The sequence below is a fragment of the Musa acuminata genome, chromosome BXJ2-1 (assembly GCF_036884655.1).
Source record: "Musa acuminata AAA Group cultivar baxijiao chromosome BXJ2-1, Cavendish_Baxijiao_AAA, whole genome shotgun sequence".
Lineage (NCBI taxonomy): Eukaryota > Viridiplantae > Streptophyta > Magnoliopsida > Zingiberales > Musaceae > Musa > Musa acuminata.
Genome location: NC_088338.1, coordinates 12301531 through 12325623, shown reverse-complemented (window position 1 = coordinate 12325623; position 24093 = coordinate 12301531). Strand labels below are relative to the sequence as shown.

General features: G+C 40.4%; 2 protein-coding genes across 5 annotated transcripts; one reads left to right on the top strand and one right to left on the bottom strand.

Moving 5' to 3' along the window:
- Positions 1 to 39: 39 nt before the first annotated feature.
- LOC103995728 (BTB/POZ domain-containing protein At3g05675) lies at positions 40 to 4509 on the top strand. 4 transcript variants are annotated; one of them, XM_065093492.1, is made up of 5 exons: positions 40 to 254; positions 1520 to 2830; positions 3501 to 3590; positions 3783 to 4006; positions 4375 to 4509. In XM_065093492.1, the coding sequence occupies exons 1-3, from the start codon at positions 168 to 170 to the stop codon at positions 3522 to 3524; spliced, it is 1422 nt and encodes a 473-aa protein (XP_064949564.1). In that variant the 5' UTR covers positions 40 to 167; the 3' UTR covers positions 3525 to 3590; positions 3783 to 4006; positions 4375 to 4509. The 4 variants fall into 4 exon arrangements, with proteins under 4 accessions (XP_064949564.1, XP_064949566.1, XP_064949563.1 ...); XM_065093494.1 differs by having other exon boundaries at positions 40 to 251; positions 3501 to 4006; XM_065093491.1 differs by having other exon boundaries at positions 3501 to 4006.
- A 208-nt stretch (positions 4510 to 4717) lies between these two features.
- Positions 4718 to 6039, bottom strand: LOC135598958 (zinc finger protein CONSTANS-LIKE 3-like). The gene is made up of 2 exons (XM_065093495.1): positions 5328 to 6039; positions 4718 to 5244 (listed from the first exon to the last, which is right to left on the bottom strand). The coding sequence occupies exons 1-2, from the start codon at positions 5991 to 5993 to the stop codon at positions 4903 to 4905; spliced, it is 1008 nt and encodes a 335-aa protein (XP_064949567.1). The 5' UTR covers positions 5994 to 6039; the 3' UTR covers positions 4718 to 4902.
- Positions 6040 to 24093: the final 18054 nt, after the last annotated feature.

Here is a 24093-nt window from a genome sequence, read left to right as displayed (position 1 = left end):
GCTAATAAGATCTAGCTGGTGCTCTACACTGTAAGAGAGAAAGCCCGGCTCCTCGAGTGGGTTCGGCAACCGAACCCACCTCTCGCCGTCACCGCTCTGGTCGGACCCGACGGTGCCACACCACAGCTTCGCCCGGTCTGGCCGCGCCATCGGAGAATGCGCCTCGCATGGCGGCGGTCCCAACGCCGCCAGGTTCGCCGTCCCCGGGGAGGTGTACTGACCCGGGTCCTCCCCGCCCGCCCATCTTCCAGGTCGTCGGTCCTCATCTCCTCCTCCTCCTCTATCTTGACTAATGCCTTGTGTTCATTGTCAAAGCTTGTTTGATCTCTCGTTGAATTTCGATGTTTTTGAATAGGGTACGGTGAAGACAAATTGGGATCTTTTTGTTTCGTTTCAGCTAGCCACTATGATCTTGGAAATTTGTGGCACTTGTAAAGAGTGACAAAATTGGTGCTTTAGTTAAACCTAGCTGTTCTTGAATTGCCATGAAGCAACTCAATTTTTTACATCTAATTCATTTCGGATGCTATCTTTATTGAGTTTAACACTCCCATTGTCTTTAAACATCAGTGAAATGGTTAAAGTCTATGCCCATACCGTGTAGAAATTGTCTTTTTTTTTTTTCTCTTTTTCTGATAGGGTGATTTAAGGCATGCAGACATGGGTCTGAAGAGGCAAATCCAAAGTTTAAGAAAAAATTGTGCCACACAAAATATAGTAAATTATATGATATAAAAGATAGGGATTATGGAAATTCATGGTTCATGCCCATCAGAACAATTATCCTTTCATTAACTGTATGCACCTTCAGTATTCCAGCGGTTCTCATTTCTTTTAATCTAAAATAAATTAAAAGAAACTTCATCTTCGACTAATACAACTACAGCTTATAACTTTCTAATTACGAAACCACAATATGAAAAGAAAAGCATGAAATTTGCTGCCCATCAATTAATATCTTGTTTATTACTTAGCTAAAATGAGTATTGCCCTCTACCCATGGTTATAGGAGCAAGTGATGTATGAGGAGTCTAGGTGGCAATGCTTAAGGTATGTTTACTCTTAGGTGCTCGTAATGGCGTTAGGTAGCATAGAGAAAGAACCATTTCCAACGAGGTGAGCTTAATGCATTTATTGTAGTCATAATATGAGAAACAAAGATGGAGAGCATCATTGATCCATAAAAGTGGAATTATTCACATACCAAGTTTGATGAATTATCTTTTATCTTGCTGCAACTATACTGGACTTCTGGCATGTATGCAATTGAGGAGCCAATTGGTTTCAATGATTGCAAGGTGACTTGAAAAGGATTTTGTTATAGTATGTAAAGAAATGCAAACGAAGATGATGGCTCTTTGAAACAGTGAATCTGTTCTTGTTCTCTATAGCAATCACTGAATTTTTATACATTATGCTAGTTATGTATCCTCTTATATTGAGTGAACTTCGAAGACCAAAAAATAGTTTAGTTACTGTACTTTGAACTTATCCCATTGTTTATGATTTTCTTTTTCAGAGTTTAAAAATTAAACGTACACCAAAGACTCCCAATAGTTTTGGAGATCGCACTACCAGCGATGTTGTCGTAAGGCTAAGGACCCATGAAGGGCGAGACAATTGGTTTTACTGCCACTCTGAGATTCTCATAGAGAAGAGCAAGTACTTTGCAGAACGTCTATCTGATGACTGGCCAACATGTCAGATCCTTGATTCTCGGTACTGTGTGGAAGTTTACTGTGAAGAACTGGAGTTTGATTTTCATGTTATTGCCTTTCGGCTTCTTTATGTGACAGAACCACAAACTAGGTATGGTGTAAGAAATACACTTGGTATCTTCCAGGTTGCTGTTCGCCTTGGTTGCCATCAGCTGGCACATGATTGTATTGATTACTTAGAGTCTGTTCCTTGGGAAGAGACTGAGGAGGAAGAAATGTTGAGGATCATACCTCATCTTGGATCACAATATGAGGAGATCCTTGCACGTCTCCAGCCCGTCAATCCAATTTCAGTGGTTGGGGTTTTCATATCCACTATTCGTTTTGCTACATCATCACCTTCAACATCTTTGCGAGATCTGAAGTCCTCTGCCCAAGATCAGCTTGAATACATGCTCACCGAGGATGATGATGCCCCACTGTTGACCTTGGACAATGAAGATATCAAAATAGAAGTGAAGAATTGCGTCAGAGATCTACTGAGCAGATTCAATTACCATATAGAATCTCTTTTAAATGCATCTCAAGACATGGTTTCTGAGATGACTATGGTCTGTGACATGCACTCCTTCCTGTCTGACATTTCATGGGTTTGCCAGATCTTAACTAAGATGGAAATGATGAAGCATCTTGTTCATTATTGGTTGGAAGCATCTTTGAACATAGTTAGAGTCACTGAAAAATTGAATCAGGATGATCACATGCCAGAGACCAGATTGAAAGTGATAGAAGTGACGTCTAAGGTTCTTGATGCAGTTGGATTTGGACACGTGATAGTTGCAACTGCAATGAGGCTTGGTTTGGTTAATGTTTGGCTTCCATTTGTGCAGAGGACAAGGCCTTTGTTGGAGCAAGCCAATTCGGATAGTGAGGGAGGGTCATCACTTCAAATAGACAGTGAGATCTGGCAGGGATTGGAATCCGCTTTCATTTCAATTTTGCTCACATTGCCATCTGTGAGCCAAGCTGAAATATTGGCAGGATGGTTGAGGTCAGAGCATGCTCGTTATCCAGACCTTACGGAAGCATTTGAAGCATGGTGTTATCGTTCAAAGATTGCCAAGAGGAGGCTTGCTTTGTCAGATGGCATTAGCAACAGGACCAGCTCACAGGTTCCTCCTTGATCAAATCATGTTCTATCATATGTATGTCCTAATGCCAGGCAGGGATAGTTTCATTGTGATGAGCTGTCCTGTATATATACCATATGACGTTAGGTCAGTTTCATTCTTGATGATCAACAAAAGCTCAGAAGGGATCAGTTTTAGTTCTAGTTTCATATTTACTGAGTTACTAATATTCATGTTGGTAATTTGTTTTAATAGTGCAAGGATCGACCTCTACCATAGATGTATCATGTGTACCAAATACTTGGGAGCCATCCCTGAGATATTAACATGAAACTTCTTCTAGTGGCTGAGGTTCCACTCACTAGGCTAGCCTGAATATTTTTTGGCTGTTCTCCCTTCCTGAATCTGCTCAAGGATTTTGTTATAAAAATATTACAAAATAATCAGTTTCTCTAGGAGTTGAATTTTGTTGGTTTTTGTTTGGTTTGGACCTCTTTTTTTAGACCTCTTTCGGTATTTGATATTATAGTTATTAGCAGCAATAGTGGTTGGCTTAGTACAGAGCTCCTGGCGCACAGCCTTTAACTCTGAATCCAGGCTATTCGATGATGAACTTTCGACTCTAGGTCATGAGGTAGCAACCACGGCCCTCTTTCGAGGCTGTCAAGTACTCTACTTGAAACATTCTAAATTCTCATATGTTTTACTCTAGGTGAAGTTGGAAGCAGCAGATTAGTTCCAGCATTGGAAAGTCTTCTGATGAGGTAGCACTCGAGGAAACCGATTCCCTACGTCACAGGAGGTTAAGCTTCAATTTTTCAAATTTAAAGTTCCTGGCCTATATACCTCATTCCATTCTGTTCACTTTTTTTAGTATAGTAACAGAGGAATCTTACTGTTTATAATGGGATAGCAGCTTCTTTTATGCTCCAAAATTTTGTTAGTGTTATATTTTTCCAGATTAAGTTTGATCATTTTCTTTCTGTCAACAAAGAGAGATGAAGCATTCTACTCAGAGCGACTACAAGAGTGGTCCAACTGAATCAGTGTTCTTGATGGACTGTTGGTGCATCCAGCATTTGGACTCGCAGGCATAGCAATGCAATTTTGTTCTTGTTTCACTGCACTGAGGATTTGATGGGAAAAGAATGCTAATTTTCTTGCTATACCGAAGACTAAGACTGAAGGCTTTGGTGGGAACAAGTAATCTCCATTCAGGTGAGAATGTACATACTCCCAACTTTTTGGCATTTTATACTGATTCTAATTCCAACAGTATTTTATGTAGTTACTTATCTGCTCATCTTAGATATACATGACCAAATAAACCATTATCCAATATATATATATATATATATATATATATATATATATATATATATATATATCAACTTTTTGTACCATTTCAGAAACTTCAGATAGAAATCATGATTTTGCCTTCTATCTGAATGATTGCATGTCTACACTAGGATTCTGTCAGCAATTTGAACTGCATCTTTGCCTTCTAAATATGAAAGCTATTACATTAATTATGGGCTTTTCTCATGGAATTTTCCTTATACTGATACATTCATATCTGAAACCAGACAATAGGTGGCTAGAGTTAGGATGGGCAAAATATTCAAAGGTAAGCTCTACAATGGCCAGTTCAAAGCCTATTCAACAAAGGCAAAGCACACAAGCAGGAGGAACTTCTCCTCTGGATTGCTTATATTCTTGTTGATGTTTGCAATCCAAACAAAGCTCTATAACTTGATGTGAATGTTACAGAGTTCAGACATGGAACCTCTCAAGTAGGTTCCAAGGTGTAATCATCTGTGTCCTTCATATGAACCGAACCTTTGGTAATACTGTGCCATATTTTCTATAATTATATGGCATCCCATCATCCCAAATAGTGTCTTGTGATCTTACTTCCCAACCCCAATCTTAAAGGCGCAAGCATCACCTTTTATTCTATTCCTCAACGCAGTGAGCCTAATTTTTCTCGGCACAATAATAACAACAGTAGTAATAATAATATACAAATTAGGGGAAAATAAGAAGAAGAAAAAAATCCTACATAAAAGCATTGATAGTTAACACACGGTGGCGAGATGGAGGGGGGAGATTCCTCAAAAGGAGGGCACGACGCCGTAGCCGGGATCCGCCATGAGAGCCGCCACAACGGCCGGCGAGTACGTCCGGACGACCTCCTCCGGCTCGATCTCCGACCGCTTCACGAACCTTCCCTTGATCCGCGGCCTCGTCTCGGCGTAGGCTTTCCGGGATGCGTACCTGATGGTCTTCTCGAACCGCCGGTTCTTTCTCTTCTCCCGGTACCTCATCACCCTCGCCTCCCTGTCCGCAGCCCTCCCTCCACCGCCGCCATAGTTCGGACCCGTGGCGTCCGCCTTCGTCCCCTTCGCTATACCGCCGCTTCCGTCTGGCACCACCCCGAACTCCAAGGACGAGACCTGCTCCGATAGTCATAGAGGAATCGGATCATGTAAACCATGGTAACTTAGTTCTCGACAGTTAGGTTAGGGTTCGTGCTTACACTGTGGCTGAGGGAGTCAGCGGTGTAGGGGCTGTATGAAGGCTTGGATCCGACGAAGTCGAGCTCGAACGTACCATCGATCGGGAGGAACGGTCCCGGAGGTGGCGCTCCGCCGTCTCGACTGGCATCTTTGGCGTCGACTGGGACGACGCCGTCCGTCTGCTGCAATCGCGCGTCGATCGAGGTGGCGTACTCCAGATTAAGGTACGGATCTACGTCGGAGAAGAAGTGGTCCATTGATTTGCCCTTAGCACAAGGGATCGGGAGGAGCCAGGACGGCGCCTCGCTGGCCTCCTCGTCAGCCGCCGCGACTCCGAAGGGGAATCCAGTGGCGGCAGAGCGGGGCCTGAGCGGCTCGAGGAAGGGGACGACGGGGGCACGCTCGTGGCGAAGGGCGAGTGGGTTGGCGGAGTGGATGTCGGCGTCGCAGGTGACGCAGAGGGCGGCCGCGTCGGCCTTGCAGGTGACGCTCGCCGGGGCCTGCTCGCAGACCTCGCACACCCACACGCGCTCGTGTCGCGCCCCGGTCCCGTGCACACGCGCGTCGCACGCGCTGCACAGGTACGCCTCGTCCGCCCGGCAGAAGACCAGTGCCGGCCCGGACTTGCACGAGTCGCACCGCCGCGCCCCGATCCCGCTCCAATACCCACCTTTCGCGCTCACCATCTCCTTCCTTCCTCTCTCTTTCTCTCGTTTTGCTCCCCTGTGTTGATTTAAATCACGCCCAATCCAGTTAATTTCAAGTTATTTTAGGAATTAGAGCGGGTTGGTGACGAGCGAGGAGGGCGTCGTGGCGAGCCCTGAAGCCACGAAAACTTCGGAACCAAAACCGAGTGTAGCTAGCGGATCGCCCATGCCAGCCGTGAGATGGGACCCACACCTTTTGGTCTGAGATGTTACGGCTGGTCGCGTATGTATCACGTGGGTGCTTGACGGAGCAAGTTTATCCTGCAGTAACTAAGTAGTTCGGAGAAGACAGCAAGATTAGCCACAGCCGTGCGTGAGACCGGTGACTTTTGGTGGTCAAGTTGAGCAAACCCGTTTGTGAGTGACCACGGTACCACGTGATTATATTGTTCATTATTAGTTGGACGTTGTCACGTGTCCCACTAATAAATCCATTGTCGAGGACAGCCGACCCTCCGTCCCTCCGACGCCAGGTTTCACGCTCGGTATGACGACTGGGCTGCCGTCACGCCGCTTGTCTTGGGATCTGCTACAGCCTCGGCTGCAAAGTTTGCGGTTCAATTAAGCGTATCGTGTTGATGATCCATCATGAGCGAGGATTGCATCACGGGCGACTGTGAGTGTCCTGCAGCCGATCCGGCGGGGGGGGCGTGATGGGGCCCGGGGTCTTAATGGGCGGGGGGAATCGGACGCGGCGTGATGGGCGACGCGGGACCTACTTGGACATAACACGTGATCCCTTTGGATATCCGCGTCACGAGGCGTGGCCACGGATTGGCTGCGAGTGCGATCGGTACTTTTGTTCTTCTATATTTTTCTTGAAGGGGTATTTCAGGAAAATACTTATATTTTGAATATTTTTAAAATATATTTTTATTTTTTAAAATAATATCTTAAATTCAATGAAATATCTTAAAAAACCCTCAAAATTTTATCGTTCATTCTTTTATCAGTTTTCAACTGTTATAGTATTTTGATTTGATTTATTTATAATATATTTTAATAATATTTATAATATTTTATTGATAAACTAAAAACACTGTAAACGTTATTGAAAAATATTATAGATATCTTATCAAATTTCTTTTCAATAGTGTGGTAAACTCATTTATGGAAGATTAACACGTAATTCTTGTCTTTACTGGTCGACTAAGAAGGGAGACAACCGCGGACAAGAGACTCCCATTTCAAGGTTTGCAAAGACCTGCTTGGTTCTCTTCTAGCTGCTACCATATTGTCTGTCGGATGTTACTCTCGAAGTCTCTTAACTGGGAAGAAAACCCAGTCGTAAAGCTAATCCTAATTCCATCCAACTCATAAGCCTCCCAAAATTCTTAATTAGGACACGAGTCATCACCTTAACAAGATTTGTTTCTCATTTTCGTCCAAAAAGAGAACCGGTTTGAATCTCATTATCAATGAATTCAACTTGATTCTTTTACATTGACTTGGGGAAGAAATCGATTAGATATTTGACTATCCACCTTGTTTAAATTAAATCTTGATACATATTTATCAAAATCTATTGATTTTATTGAGCTTAAACCACTCAAAATACTTTAAACCATAAGTTTTTATTTTAAAAATTAATAATAAAAAAATTTATAGCTCATCTTAACTAAAATCAAACCTAAGCTATCCTAATGTGCTGCAGACAAAATTAATGGGAGTTAGATTAGTCTTAAACCATATCGGTTTAGTTTCCACCAAGGAAGCACGAGTTGCTTTCATTTCCTGTACTAAAAGAAGGATACACTCACTGAAGCTGCAGTTCTAATACTTTTCTATCACAAGCAGCCGTAATGGTGCTTGAACAACAATAGGAAACGAAACAATTGTCACTATGTTCAAGTAGGAAAATAATAGACTTTTAGATGGTTAATATAATTCATCATCTTGCCTGTTGAGATCCTTCCTTCTCAGCTATTTTTGGCATCTGAGATAGAAGAGAAATGAGTGTTTCTATTACAGCCTCAGTTCAGTATAGAACAAAGATGATGACATCAATGTTGGTTAAGATACAACATTGGGCCTATTGAGCCCAAATCACTAATTAAGGTGAAGTAAGACAAATTAGGGCATGCAGAGAAAATGCAGAGCAGGGTGCAGCGTACGTGCACAGTGAACAGCGACGACGTGCAGAGAGAAATAGAGAGAGAAAGTAAGGTTTCTGAGTTTTTTGCTTGACGATCGGTGGCCAAACGTTGTCAGTTTCGGCCCAAATTTTATGTGGAGAATCCTTGCAGTAAACTCTACAATCCTAACGGTGTTGATCTACAGTTTACCCTCTCTAAGGTACTTTCCTGCGGTATCCACTTTGTGAGACCTAGAAAATCTCTTTGGAGAAGATCCATCTATGTGATGAAGATATGCTATTCTTGAGCCAAGATCTATGTTCTTGATGTCATTCTGATCCTCTAGTTATTCTAGAGAAGACCTACTGTAAACCTGTTATCATCATTATTGATAGTGGAAGTTTGAGGTGGACTATGGTCCCGTGGTTTTTCCCACATTGGGTTTTCCACGTTAAAAAGATTTGGTCTCACTGTGTGATTGATTTATTGCTCTATTGTTTATGCTGTGCTGATTGATATTTTCATTTGGATATCAAGTTGGTATTTTGATGAGGAACCTATTTTGATACACAAAGAGGGAAAGAATTATTCCGCATTAACAGGTTTCTTCCCAACAAGTGGTATCAGAGCATCAGGTTGTTTGGTGCTAGTTTTCTTGTGTGATTGAAATGGAGCAGTCAGATGGTATGATTAAATTGAACTCATCAAATTATTCCACTTGGAGGCGTCTGATGGAAGATTTGCTCTATTGCAAAGATTTGTATAAGCCTATCAAGGTTAAAGATAAACCTTCTATTATGGACGATGAAGAATGGGAAGTTCAACATAGAAAAGCTATTGCCTATATTAGAAGATGGATGGATATAAACTTGCATGAGCATATTTCAGATGAAACCAGAGCTGATGTTGTTTGGCAAAGGTTAGAAAATCTTTTTGCGAAAAAGACAGTGGGAAATAGAATTTCTCTCCTCAGAAGGCTTGTAAATTTGAAGTATAAAGATGGTGGTAACATTATTGAGCACATAAGCCTATTTCAGAGTCTTGCAAACAAGTTGGTTGCTATGAAAATGAATATAGATGATGAGATGCAGGGATTATTACTTCTCAGCTCTTTACCAGAAAGTTGGGAAACGTATGTGGTGACTATTTGTAACTCCACGCCAGAGGGGACTCTAACCATAGATATGGTTAAAGACAGTTTGCTAAATGAAGATGCAAGAAGGAAAGAACAGGGTGAATCTTCTTCTGGTGCATTTGTTACTGAAAAACAAGAAAGACGTGGAAGAAGTCATAGTAGAAATCCATATGGTTATAGAGGAAGATCCAAGTCTAGAAGAGATATCAAATGTTTTCACTGTAACAGACCAGGTCACATGAAGAAAGAGTGTAGGTTTTGGAAGCGAGAACAGAATGAAATGAAGAAAAATGAGAAAGAGACCAATACAGTTGCTGCTGAAGGTAATATCACTATTGTCTGTGATGAAGGTTGTGTTAGCCTTGTAGCTCAGGACAGTAATTGGGTAATTGACTCTGGTGCTTCATTTCATGTTACTTCTCATGGTGATTTCTTTAGATCTTACACTGCTGGTGATTTTGGTAATGTCAAAATGGGAAACAATGGTACATCTAAGATTGTGGGTATTGGAGATATTTGCTTGGAGACCAGTATTGGGAGCAAATTGATACTCAAAGATGTAAGGCATGTTCCAGATATTCGTCTTAACTTGATATCTACAGGTAGACTTGATGATGAGGGCTTTGCATATTATTTTGGTGAAAGTAAATGGAAATTCACTAAAGGTTCTCTAATTGTGGCAAAAGGAAAGAAGATTAACTCTTTTTATGTCATGGAAGCTAAGCTACACAAAGGAGAGATTAATGCAATTCGAAAAGGTGAAAGTATAGATCTTTGGCATAAGAGGCTTGGACATATCAGCGAGAAGGGACTTCAAACTCTTGCTAGAAAGCAGTTCTTACCAGAGTTGCAAGGTACATCTCTTAAATCTTGTGATCATTGCTTAGCTGGAAAAACACATAGAGTTGCATTTCAGACATATCCATCATCTAGAAGATCTGATGTTATTGATTTAGTTCATACTGATGTTTGTACTATGCAAACTAGAACTCTTGGAGGTGCTCTTTATTTTGTTACTTTTATTGATGACCATTCTAGAAATGTTTGGGCTTTTGCTTTGAAATCTAAAGACCAGGTACTCGATGCTTTCAAGGAGTTTCATGTTAGTGTTGAAAGGGAAACTGACAGAAAGCTAAAGTGTGTTCGATCAGATAATGGTGGCGAGTACAGGGGTCCTTTTGAGAATTATTGCAGGTTCCATGGTATCAGGCTTGAGAAAACAGTTCCTAAAACTCCTCAGCAGAACGGTGTGGCAGAAAGGATGAACAGAACCATTGAAGAAAGGATTAGGTGTATGCTTTCCCATGCCAAGTTACCAAAGTCATTTTGGGGGGAGGCTATGAGAACTACAGTTGATCTGATAAATCTTTCTCCATCAGTTCCTCTGCTAGGTGATGTTCCAGAGAGAGTATGGAGAGGAAAGGATATATCTTATAATCATTTGAGAGTCTTTGGGTGTAAAGCATTTGTTCATATTCCCAAAGATGAGAGGTCCAAGCTTGATAATAAGGCAAAAGCATGTATCTTCTTGGGATATGGTCATGAAGAGTTTGGGTACAGATTATGGGATCCAGTGAACAAGAAGATTATTAGAAGCAGAGATGTTGTGTTTCTTGAAGACCAATTGTTTGATGATGGTGATAATGTTGAGAAGCCAGAAACCTCTGTTTATATTCCTTGGAGTTTGGGTCCAGTTCCTTCACCTGTAGTTCATGATGATCATGGGGGAGATGAACAGGAAGATAGTGGTGAGAATACCAGTGATGATACACCTACAGTTGATGATGCTGAACCAACTGAACAGGCACCTCCACCACCAGTTGAGATTCCATTAAGAAGATCCACTAGAGAGCGACAACCCTCTACCAGATATCCTCCACATGAGTATGTTATGCTTACTGACGGGGGAGAGCCAGAAACTTACCAAGAAGCTATTCTACATGAGAATAAGAATGAGTGGGTTAATGCCATGCAAGAAGAGATGAGATCCTTGCTTGAGAACCACACCTATGACTTGGTAAAGTTGCCTAAAGAGAAGAAAGCTCTCAAGAATAAGTGGGTTTACAAATTGAAGACTGAAAGCAATAGCTCACAACAGAGATACAAGGCACGACTAGTTGTGAAAGGATTCAGTCAGAAGAAAGGTATTGACTTTGAAGAAATATTTTCTCCGGTTGTGAAAATGTCCTCTATCCGAGTTGTTCTTGGTTTGGCTGCCCGCTTGAATTTAGAAGTTGAGCAACTTGATGTAAAAACAGCATTTCTTCATGGTGACTTAGAAGAAGAAATTTACATGGAGCAACCAGAAGGTTTCAAAGTCAAGGGAAAAGAAAATCTGGTATGTAAGCTTAGGAAAAGCTTATATGGACTCAAACAGGCACATAGACAGTGGTACAAGAAGTTTGATTCCTTTATGATGAGCCAAGGGTATGATAGAACCACATCTGATCATTGTGTGTTTATGAAGAAATTTTCAGATGATGATTTTATTATTTTACTGCTATATGTTGATGATATGTTGATTGTTGGCCATGATGTTGGAAAAATTGAAAAGCTGAAAAGAGAGCTAAGTAAGTCTTTTGCGATGAAAGACTTGGGATCGGTGAGACAAATACTTGGCATGAAGATTCTTCGTGATAGGAAGAAAAGGAAGATTTGGCTATCTCAGGAGACTTACATTGAAAAGGTTCTTGAAAGATTCAACATGAGTAAAGCCAAAGCAGTTTGTTCTCCACTTGCAGGTCATTTCAAGCTGAGTTCAAAACAATGTCCTACAAGTGAGAAAGAAAAAGAAGAAATATCCAGAGTGCCTTACTCATCTGTAGTAGGCAGTTTGATGTATGCTATGGTTTGTACTAGGCCAGATATAGCTCATGCAGTTGGAGTTGTTAGCCGATTTCTCTCAAATCCTGGAAAGGAACATTGGGCAGCAGTGAAATGGATATTAAGATATCTAAGAGGTACTTCCAGGTTGTGTTTATGTTTTGGCAGTGATGAACCTGTGTTAGAAGGGTACACAGATGCAGACATGGCAGGTGATACTGATTCCAGGAAGTCCACTTCGGGATTCTTGATGACATTTGCAGGAGGAGCAGTCTCTTGGCAGTCTAAGTTACAGAAGTGTGTTGCTCTATCAACCACAGAAGCAGAATACATAGCAGTTACTGAAGCCTGTAAGGAAACTTTATGGATGAAAAAGTTTCTACAGGAATTGGGCTTGAAACAGGAAGTATATACTGTTTACTGTGACAGTCAGAGCGCCATTCACCTCTCCAAGAATTCAACATACCATTCTAGATCCAAGCATATTGATGTGAGATATCATTGGATTCGTGATGTGCTTGAGATGAAAGAATTACAGTTGGAAAAAGTACATACCAGTGAGAATGGTTCAGATATGTTGACAAAGTCTTTGCCTAAGGAGAAGCTTGAAGCATGTAGGCGAAGAGCGGGCTTGGTACAGCCCACCATATGAGCTGGAGGGGGAGAATTGTTGGGTCCAGCCCATATGTGGGCTTGGACAAATTGGGCCTATTGAGCCCAAATCACTAATTAAGGTGAAGTAAGGCAAATTAGGGCATGCAGAGAAAATGCAGAGCAGGGTGCAGCGTGCAGGGTGCAGCGTACGTGCACAGTGAACAGCGACGACGTGCAGAGAGAAATAGAGAGAGAAAGTAAGGTTTCTGAGTTTTCTGCTTGACGATCGGTGGCCAAACGTTGTCAGTTTCGGCCCAAATTTTATGTGGAGAATCCTTGCAGTAAACTCTACAATCCTAATGGTGTTGATCTACAGTTTACCCTCTCTAAGGTACTTCCCTGCGGTATCCACTTTGTGAGACCTAGAAAATCTCTTTGGAGAAGATCCATCTATGTGATGAAGATATGCTATTCTTGAGCCAAGATCTATGTTCTTGATGTCATTCTGATCCTCTAGTTATTCTAGAGAAGACATACTGTAAACCTGTTATCATCATTATTGATAGTGGAAGTTTGAGGTGGACTACGGTCCCGTGGTTTTTCCCACATTGGGTTTTCCACGTTAAAAAGATTTGGTCTCACTGTGTGATTGATTTATTGATATTTTCATTTGGATATCAAGTTGGTATTTTGATGAGGAACCTATTTTGATACACAAAGAGGGAAAGAATTATTCCGCATTAACAGGTTTCTTCGCAACAGCTTCCACCAAACTTGTGTTCTTAGTGAAGCTTCCATAACATCTGCAATGAGACGGACCAGTTGGATCCATTGACGTCCAGGTTCTGCGAACGCAGGCGGCCTCTTCACCACCCTCTCCTCTTCCTCCGACGTCCAGCCAACCTCCCACCTCGTAGATCTTCCCCGCCCCGCCGCCGGCTACCTCTCTCCACTGGTTGCTTGCCTCGTCGTACGCGCTCACCAGCCCGTCCCCGCACCCCGACACCACGTAGTGCTGCGCGCCCGCCGCTGCAATCGACCCCGACCATCCATCCCGCATCTCTTCCCACGCGTCCCGATCGGCATGGTACAGGCCGCCCCGCCCCGGCGACGAGTCGAACGGCCAGGTCCAGCCCTCCGTCACGTACATTCGCCGCCTCAGCACCGTGCTATCCCAGCTGCTGGCGCCCACCGGTCCGCCGAGGGGTCGTAGCACTCGGCCGAAGAGATCTCGCCGTGGCTTCCCCCCGCGACGAAGATCCGGACCTCGATCGCTCCCCCGGAGAACGTTGTCTGAGCTAAATGGTTAGCATTTTGTCAGTTTTCCTTCCAGGAACGTTGTCTTCAGTTGCTAAGAACGCGTAAGAAAGGGTGAGGCTAATGTTCGAGGGTGCTGAAGATTTTGTCGAGATTATAATCTATCTTTCATGATCTTATATCATTTTGTTAGAAGAAAGAATGCAGTTATATTAAGATAATTATCTTTATATATCCAAATTTGATGGGTTACACGAAGATATCTTAATTGTCATGTCATTTGTAGCTTGATATCTATTCAATGCTTTTGATAGGGAATCTATCGACATGTGATTCTCATACGAGATCCAAATCATTTTTCATCCGTCTATATGCACAAAAAGTCAAAATAGATAAACACAAGCTTCTTTTCAGGATCGTTGCACAAGATTTACATAATAGATACAACGAAAACGCTCTTCAAATCGTTGCATGATCTTCCCCTTCACGCATTCCACATGATAAAAAAAAGGGCCGACTCTATTGGCTTATTTGACGCATTCCCCTTCACGCATTTCACACATTTCCCCTTCACGCATTTCACGCATTTCCCCTTCACGCATTCCCCTTCACGCATTCCACGTGATAAAGGTTCATATTAGTTTAACCTTAATAGATCCTGCCCTATCGGGTATTGGTTCGTCATCCAACTACCCAAGCCTCCAGTATTAATAGATTTCTACCCAATAATCTCATATCTGAACCTCTACTCATCGTAATACCTACCATATATATGTGACCTTTTAGGCCAAATATCGAGTTAGACGTAAGTTATATCTATCAGAACTCCTTTTGACTCAATGAATTATTATCTTTTATAATAATTCACTCGACTCATCGACTACGGACATACTAGGCTATTACGTCGTAGTTCCTAGACAATACAACAGAATCCAATCCACTGGACTTATCTATCCTCAGTTACCATATATCTATAGTACATCATCTATCTAATATCTCAAAGATTGTATACTGGGCATTGTGCTGTCAGGCACATACAGAATCTACTCGAGTCTTAGTCTAATCGGATTCTCTCAAAGAACTCTTTTTCACTCAATTTGAATTACCATGGTTAGGGATTTGCCCGAGTAAGAACACATAGGATATTCCTCTCATGACACCGAGAATGGATGATCCTCTATTGACACTCAATTGCCCTCATAACGTTGGCTGCCACTCTTGATGACCGGTTGTGCTAGATTTGAAACTTTCAAACCTATAAGTCTGGTATCAAAGAGTGGAGTACTCATGTAGGACATCCTTAATGTCTCAAGTCTAAGGATCATATATACAACTGAGATAATGGAATCATTATCTGACAATGAGTTATCGTCAACCATCCAACATTCTGTGAGTGGATGAAATAGTGAACTCATTCTTTAATGAGCACCTACACTATATCCCTAGTGTCCCCACATGAGCAGATATGTGTTAGGATCCCTTTATTTTCTAAGCTTTTGAATAATGTTTATTGAATATGTTTAGTTCAATTAGAGTTGGGTAGAGGTTTATTTAATATTTATTTATTATTAAGAGTCCAAGTCCTAGTAGACTCTGGGTGGAACTCTATAAATAGTGATGTAACTATTTCTTTTCGACAGACAATGAAATATTATTCAGTCTTTTGACAAAACCCTATAAGGTCGATCCCTTCGAAGTGATCAAGGAGGCCGATCCCCTCGAAGTGGTCATTCCTTTTTCTACTATAGGATCTTTTCACTATAAGAATAGTCACCTCCATCGTATGGATGGGTATACAACATACCAATCTATCCAGTTATCTTGATGTCTCTATTAAGTAACCTATGACCGGGATTTTTAGGATTTTTATTTAAAGGTGAATCGATCTCATTATCATGATTTCATCATAATCGAATCTCATTACACAGATTTATGAATATCACAATATATGTAATAGGCAACATAAAGTAAGAAAATATCAATAATAATAAGCAAAAAAACTGCGTAGTATATCATATGTGCCATCACTCATGTAATTGGCTTACATGGCACCTATGACTAGCAAATGGTTCCTCGGGTGGAGAATACACAGGATGACACATTGGCTAAGCTGGCTTTGACGTGGGAAATATGGGAGCTCCCATCGAAGATTAAGACACTCACATCCCAAACTATTGTAGCCTAAGATATCATCACAACAGAAACCACGCCGAATTAGATGGAAGAGATCCTTTGCTACAAAAGGGAAGGGATATTGCCGCTTAATTTGGTCGCATCCCATCGACTCAAACATGCCCAAGCTTAGTACTGTGAAATCAACTGCCAGCTCTACCATAGGTCTTTCAGCAAACTGCTCCTTCAATGCCTAGCGCCCAAAAATTATACGTATAGGATAGAGTTCCTAGCCCTTCGAAACCTCCCTAAGCAAAAGGACGAAGGTGCCACCTACCGAATATGCCCCAAAGTCGCCTCGGCCGAACGACCGAAGAAGTATCATTGTATTTTACCAGCTTATAGGCAATCTGACACTATGAACTCAGCTGGTCGAGTGGCAAGAGAAGGAACTTCAAAAACTCAAGGCCCCCTTGTAAGACTAAGATCTCGAAGATGTGAGGCTTGTACCTTGGTCGAGCAAACCCACTCCTGAGTCATGCACCTCGGTAAGAAGACCCAAGGCTTTCACCTCAGCTAAGAAAATCGGCTCCCGAGTTTTGTACCTCGGTCGAGCAAACCCGCTCTCGAGCCAAGCACCTTAGCAAGAAGACCCGCTCCCAAGTCGTGCACCTTGATAAGAAGATCTATGGCCTGCACCTCGGCTGAGCAGAACCCCCTAAGGTGGACCCGCTCCCGAGTCATGCACCTTGGCAAGGAGACCCGAGGTCTGCACCTCGGCTGAATGGAACCTAGTAAGGCATATCCACTCCCGAGCCATGTATCTTAGTCAGAAGACCTGCTCCCGAGCCATGCACCTTAGCAAGAAGATCCATGGCCTATACCTCAGCCGAGCGAAGCCCACTAAGGTGGACCCACTCCTGAGCTGTGCAGCTCGACAAGAAGACTTGAGGCCTATGCTAGTCATAGGTGCCCTGCAAGCTAATCACGTAAGTGATGACATGACACACTCTTTTTGCTTATTATATTATTTGATATTTTATCAATTTATATTGCTTATTGCATAAATATATTGTGATGTCCATGGATCTGTGTAATGAGAATCGGATCGTGATGAGATCACGATAATGAGATCGATTCACCTTTAAACACAGACCCTAAATAATCTCATTTATAGGTTACTCGAGAGGGACATCGAGATAACTGGACAGATTGGTGTACTATATACCCATCTATATGATAGAGATGGCTAGTCTCATAGCTGCTTATGTGGGGATACTAGGGATACGGTGCAGGTGCTCATTGGAGAATGAGTTCACTGATTGATCCGCTTACATAATGTTGGATGGTTAATGATATCTTATTGTTAGATAGCGATTTCGTCGTCCCAATGGTGTTTATGGTCCTTAGACTTGAGATACCAAGGATGTCATGTATGAGTACTCTACTATTTGATACCGGACTTATAGGCCTGAAAGTTTCAAATCTAGTACAATCGGTCATCAAGAGTAGTAGTCAACCTTACGATACCTATTAAGTATCGATAGAGGATTATCTGCACTCGGTGTCATGAGAAAAATATCTTATATGTTCTTGCTCAAGCAAATTCATGGCCAGGGTTATTTGGATTGAGAGAGAAAAAGTTCTTCGAGAGAATTCGATTAGAGCGAGACTCGAGTAGATATTGTTTGGACCTGACAGCACCATGCCCTGTATATGATCTTTGGACTTTTAGATGGATGATATATTATAAATATATAGTAATTGAGGACAAATAGATTCAATAGATTAGATTCCCTTGTATCGTTTAGAGACTACGGCGTAGTGGCATAGTACGTCAGTAGTCGATGAGTCAAGTTAATTATTATGGAGGTAATAATTTATTAAGTAGAAGAAGTTCTGACAGGTATGACTCATGGCTAGCTCGATATTTGGCCTAGAGGGTCACACACATATGGTAGGTATGGTAATAAGTAGAGGTTTAGATATGAGATATCCGTTAGAGCTTCTATCTTATTGGATATCCAATAAGCCCCTGAATTATTGAATCCTATAGATGAGATCTAATAAGAGCCAATAAGATATTATTGGGTAGAGACTCACTAATCAAAGAGGCTTGGGCAGTTAGATAGTACCCAATATGATAGGATCATTAAGGTAAAATAATATGGGCCTCTATAAATAGAAGGGAACCAAAGGGTCATGGGCTAGGTTCTTTTTGGGCTGTCACCTCCTATTCTCCTCTCTCCCTCTCTTGCTCAACCTACAACCTCTATTTGAGGCATGTGGACAGCAAGAAGGGGCAGCCCCTTTTTTATTGTGTGGTGCACGCAATGAGGAAGATTGTGCAATGATTTGAGAAGCGTTTTTGTAGTCTCTACCATGTGTATTACCGCTAGAGAAAAGGACAGTTGATCTCCTTTATCTTCTCCCACATATATGTAAGTTTATAGGAATATACAATCTCTCTAGGTAACATAATCTCCCTTGTACGCGTAGTTTTTTGGTTTCATGGTTTTTTTGCACTAATTTTTGTACGATGATGAAACCTTTTCTGTGAAAATTCTGAGATTTTATTTTTTATTCTTCCACTGCGCATGTGATATCGCCCTAGATTTCTCAACATATTGACATTCAAGTCTAGGATCAGATACACCACTAGGACTATGGAATCACTATCTGACAATAAGGCATCATCAACCATCTAGCATTCCGTAAGCGGATCAATCAGTGAACTCATTTTCCAATGAGCACCTGTACTGTATCCCTAGTGTCCCCACACAAGCAGCTATGAGACTAATTGCATCCATCATATGGACGAATATACAACATACTAGTCTATCCGGTTATCTCGATATCTCTCTCGAGTAACCTATGACCGGGATTATTTATGATTTATGTTTAAAGACGAATCGATCTCATTATCGTGATCTCATCACCATCCGATTCCCATCGCACAGATCCAAGGACATCACAATATATATATATACATATATATATATATATATGTATATATATACATATACATATATATATACATATATATATATGTATATATATACATATATATATATATATGTATATATATATATATATGTATATATATACATATATATATATATGTATATATATATGTATATGTATATATATATATATATATGTATGTATATATATATGTATGTATATATATATGTATGTATATATATATATATATATGTATATATATATGTATGTATATATATATGTATGTATATATATATATATGTATATATATATGTATATATGTATATATATATGTATATATATATATATGTATATATGTATATATGTATATATATGTATATATATATGTATATATATATATGTATATATATATATATGTATATATATATATATATATATGTATACAATAAGTAATATAAAGTGATAAATGTCAAAATATAATAAGCAAAAAGACTGCGTGTCAAGTCATATGTGTCATCACTCATGTGATTAGCTTGCAGGACACATATGACTAGCAATCGTCCACTTGACCTAAAGTCAATCACCTATATGTTTGATCCTCATCAGACTCCTGTGATGCTTAAAGATAATCTGAGACAATAGCTTTGTCAGTCGATCTCCAATGTTATCTTCGGATGTAACTCTTTCCACTACTACATCTCCTCGGGTCACGATCTCTCTAATAAACTGACAAAGCATGTAAAGCATGTAATATCAAAATTTAGATAACATATTTTAATCTAACAGAAATTATAATCCAGATAAGATTAAAAATAAGTTGTAATGCCAGAAAATATCATATATTTAATGCATAAAACATGTAAATTTTTAATATGTTTAAATCTAAAAATAAAAATCTTAAGTAGGGATCAAAGAACATTATAAAAACTTCAACAGATTTTAATGCAATAATAAAATTTTGACATTTAAAGAACTGATAAATATTTTCAAACTACAAAGCATTCAATATTTAGAAAATCAAAATAAAAACTAAATAGAGTTCTGGGGATACGCCATAGAGATCGCAGCGTAAATTCTAAACATAGTTCCAACTAAGTCGATAGTGTTTACACCATATGAGATATATAAAGGGAAGAAGTCCGATCTTAAGGTTGTTAAGATTTGGGATTGCCTTGTCCACGTTAAAAGATACAACCCCGATTAGTTGAAATCCAGGTTGGAGTAGTGCAAGTTCGTGTGATACCCCAAGGAAACTTGTGTGTATTATTTCTATCATGCCGAGGAGTAAAAGGTCTTTGTAGCTAAGAGAGCAGTGTTCCTTGAGAAGGAATACATTCTTGGCGAAGATAGTGGAAGCGTGATAGAGTTGAGCGAGATTGGATAACCTAGCTCAAGCACCACTCCACAGCCTGAGTCTGTTTAGGTACCTAGCACACAAGTTCTGACTTTACGTAAGTCTAACAAAGTATCTAATCCTCCTGAGAGATATGTGGGGTATATTAAAAGAAAGAATGTTAAGGATATTGATCTTCAGACTTACAAGGAGGCTATTACGAGTATAAATTCCGGGAAGTGGCAAGAAACCATGGATTCTGAGATGGATTTCATGTACTTCAATAAGGTTTGAAACCTAGTTGAAGCACCCAAGGGTATCGTTAAAGGCAAGATATTGGCTATGATAAAAGCTTATCACCCGTAGTCTTGCTAAAATTCATCCGAATTTTGTTGTCTATTGTAGCACACTATGATTATGAGATCTGACAGATGGACGTAAAAATTATGTTCCTCAATGGTAACATCGAGGAGGAGATGTATATGATACAGCCTGAGGGATTTATATATAATGACTACCCAAATAAGGTGTGTATGTTGCTTATGTTCATTTATGTACTGAAGCAAACTTATCGAAGTTGGAACATAAGATTTGATGAGGCGATCAGATCTTATGACTTTGTTAAGAATGAAGATTAGCCTTGTGTGTACAAGAAGGTAAGTGAGAGTGCTATCATCTTCTTAGTGTTATATATGAATGACATCATGATCATTGGAAATGATGTTGGAACACTATCTACAGTAAAAGTTTGGTTATCTAGATACTTCTCCATGAAGGGCTTAGGGGATGCACCATATATCTTAGAGATTCAGATCTGTAGAGATAGATCCAAGATGATGCTTGGCTTGTCCTAGTCCAAGTACATAGACACCATTGTCAAAACGTTTGGCATAAAAAATTTTAAGAGATGTCTCGTACCGATGAGACATAGGATATTATTTTCTATGAGTATATCCCTAAAGACGCCTAAAGAAAGGGCGAACATGTATATGATCCCCTATGCCTCAACGAAAGGGTGTATCATGTATGTCATGCTATGTACGATGCTTGATATAGCGTACGTATGCTTTGAGTGTCATGAGTAGGTATTAGGTAGATCCAGGCTTGGAGCACTGAATGCAGTAAAGCGTATCCTTAAGTACTTGAGAATGACTAATGAACTTTTACTGATATATGGAGATAGTAGCCTCAGGGTTGAAGGTTATACGAACTCAAGTTTCCAGTCTAATATCGATGATAACAAGTCTAATTTGGGGTATATGTTTACCCTGAATGAAGAAGCAGTATGCTGGAAGAGTTCCAAGCAAGATACTACTACTAACTCGACCATAGAGACGGAGTATATTGATGTAACAAAGACAACAAATGAGAGAGTCTGGATAAATAAGTTCATTACAAATTTGAGAGTCGTGCTTGGCAACGAAGAGCCAATTCCCTTGTATTGCGATAACTACAGGGCGATTGCTTAAGCGAAGGAACCCAAGTCTCATCAGAAGTCTAAGTACATTCTGAGCAGGTTCCACTTGATCAGAGAGATCATGACCCGATGAGATGTAGTAGTAGAAAAAGTTCCATCCGAAGATAACATTGTAGATCCACTAACAAAGCCATTATCTTATATTGTCTTTGAGTATCATAAAGGTATGATGAGGATCAGACATATAGATGATTGGTTTAGGTCAAGTGAGAGATTGTTAATAATAACACATGTGACATGATATGCATTCTTTTTACTTATTATAATATTTGATATTTTATCACTTTATATTACTTGTTGCATATATATATATATATATAATGATGTTCATGGATCTGTGCAATAAGAATCAGATAGTGATGAGATCACGATAATGAGATCGATTCACCTTTAAACATAGACCCTAAATAATTCTAGTCATAAGTTACTTGAGACGGACATCAAGATAACCGTACATATTGGTATATTGTATACTCATCAATGTGATGGAGGCAGCTGGTCTCATAGCTGCTCATGTGGGGACACTAGGGCTATAGTGTAGGTGCTCATTGGAGAATGAGTTCACTGATTGATCTGCTCACGGAATGTTGGATGGTTAATAATACCTCATTGTCAAATAGTGATTCCGTTGTCTAAGTGGTGTACCTAGTCCTTAGACTTGAGATACCAATGATGTCCTATATGAGTACTCCACTCTTTGATACTAGACTTATAGGTTTAAAAATTTCATATCTAGCACAATCGGTCATTGAAAAATAATAATCAATCTTACGAGGGCTATTGAGTGTCGATAGAGAATCATCCGCTCTTGGTATTATAAAAGGAATATTCCATGTGTTCTTGCTCAAACAAATCTCTGGCCAGGGTCATTTGGATTGAGATAGAAAGAGTTCTCCGGGAGAATCCAATTAGAGCGAGACTCGAGTAGAGCCGTATGAGTCTGATAGCACCATGCCCGGTATATAGTCTTTGATATATTAGATTGATGAGGAACTATAGGTACATAATAACTGAGGACAAATAGATCTAAAGGATTAGATTCCCCTATATTGTCTGAAAGCTACGACGTAGTGGTCTGGTACGTTCGTAGTCGATGAGTCGAGTGAATTATTATGAAGATAATAATTAATTGAGCCAGAAGGAGTTTTGACAGGTATGACTCATGACCAGCTCGGTATTGGGCCTAGAGGGTCACACATATATGGTAGGCATTGCAACGAGTAGATGTTTGAATATAAGATATCCATTGGAACCTCCATATTATTGGATATCCAATAAGACCCTGAATTATTAGATCCTATGGATGAGAACCAATAAGAGCCAATGAGAGATTATTAGATTGAAATCCACTAATCTAAGTGGCTTGGGTAGTTGGATAAAGATCTAGTACCCAATAAGGTAGGATCAATTAGGGTTAAGTTGACAAGGGACCTCTATAAATAAGAAGGAACCAAAGGCTCATAAGCTAGAGGCTTCTTAGTTGCCACCTCCTAATACCCTCTCTCATTCTCCTCCTCAGATAACAGGTATGGAGATTTGGATAGCGATTCGAGGAGCATTGTCGCAACCCTACTGTGTGGATCACCGCTAGAGAGGAGGATGCTTGACCTCCTTCATCCTCTCCTACGGATCTATAGAGAATCAAGGATATACGGAATCCCTAGGTAACACAACTATCTCACATGTGGTTTTTATTTTCATGGATTTTGCGCACCAATCTTCGCACGACGACGGGCATATTTTTGAGAAATTTGGGGATTTTTGTTTTTTGTTCTTCCACTACGCATATGATGTCACCCCTTGATTTCCTTGCAAAATCTACTATGGTGAAGGCATAAGCTAAATGTGCCTAAGGTATATAAGTTGAAAAACTCGATTGACACGAAGATAAATTTGCCACGATAGAGGCATAGGCTAAATGTACCCGAGGTGTGTGAGTTATGAAACTCGATCGACGTCGAGATAAATCTATTATGATGGAGATACAGGCCAAATGTGCTCAAGGTGTGTGAGTCGAAAAACTCGATTAGCGTCGAGATAAATTCGTCACGGTGAAAGTATAAGCTAAATGTGCTCGAGGCATGTGAGTCAGGAAATCCGACCGACATCAAGATAAATCTACTACGGTTAAGATAAATCTACTATGGTTGAGACACTGGCCAAATGTGCTTGAGATGTATAAGTTAGAAAACTCGATCAGTGTCGAGATAAATCTGTTATGGCAAATGTATAGGTTAAATGTGTCCAAGGTGGGTGAGCTAGAAAACCCGACCGATGTCAAAGAAAAATCGCAACAATGGAGGCATGAG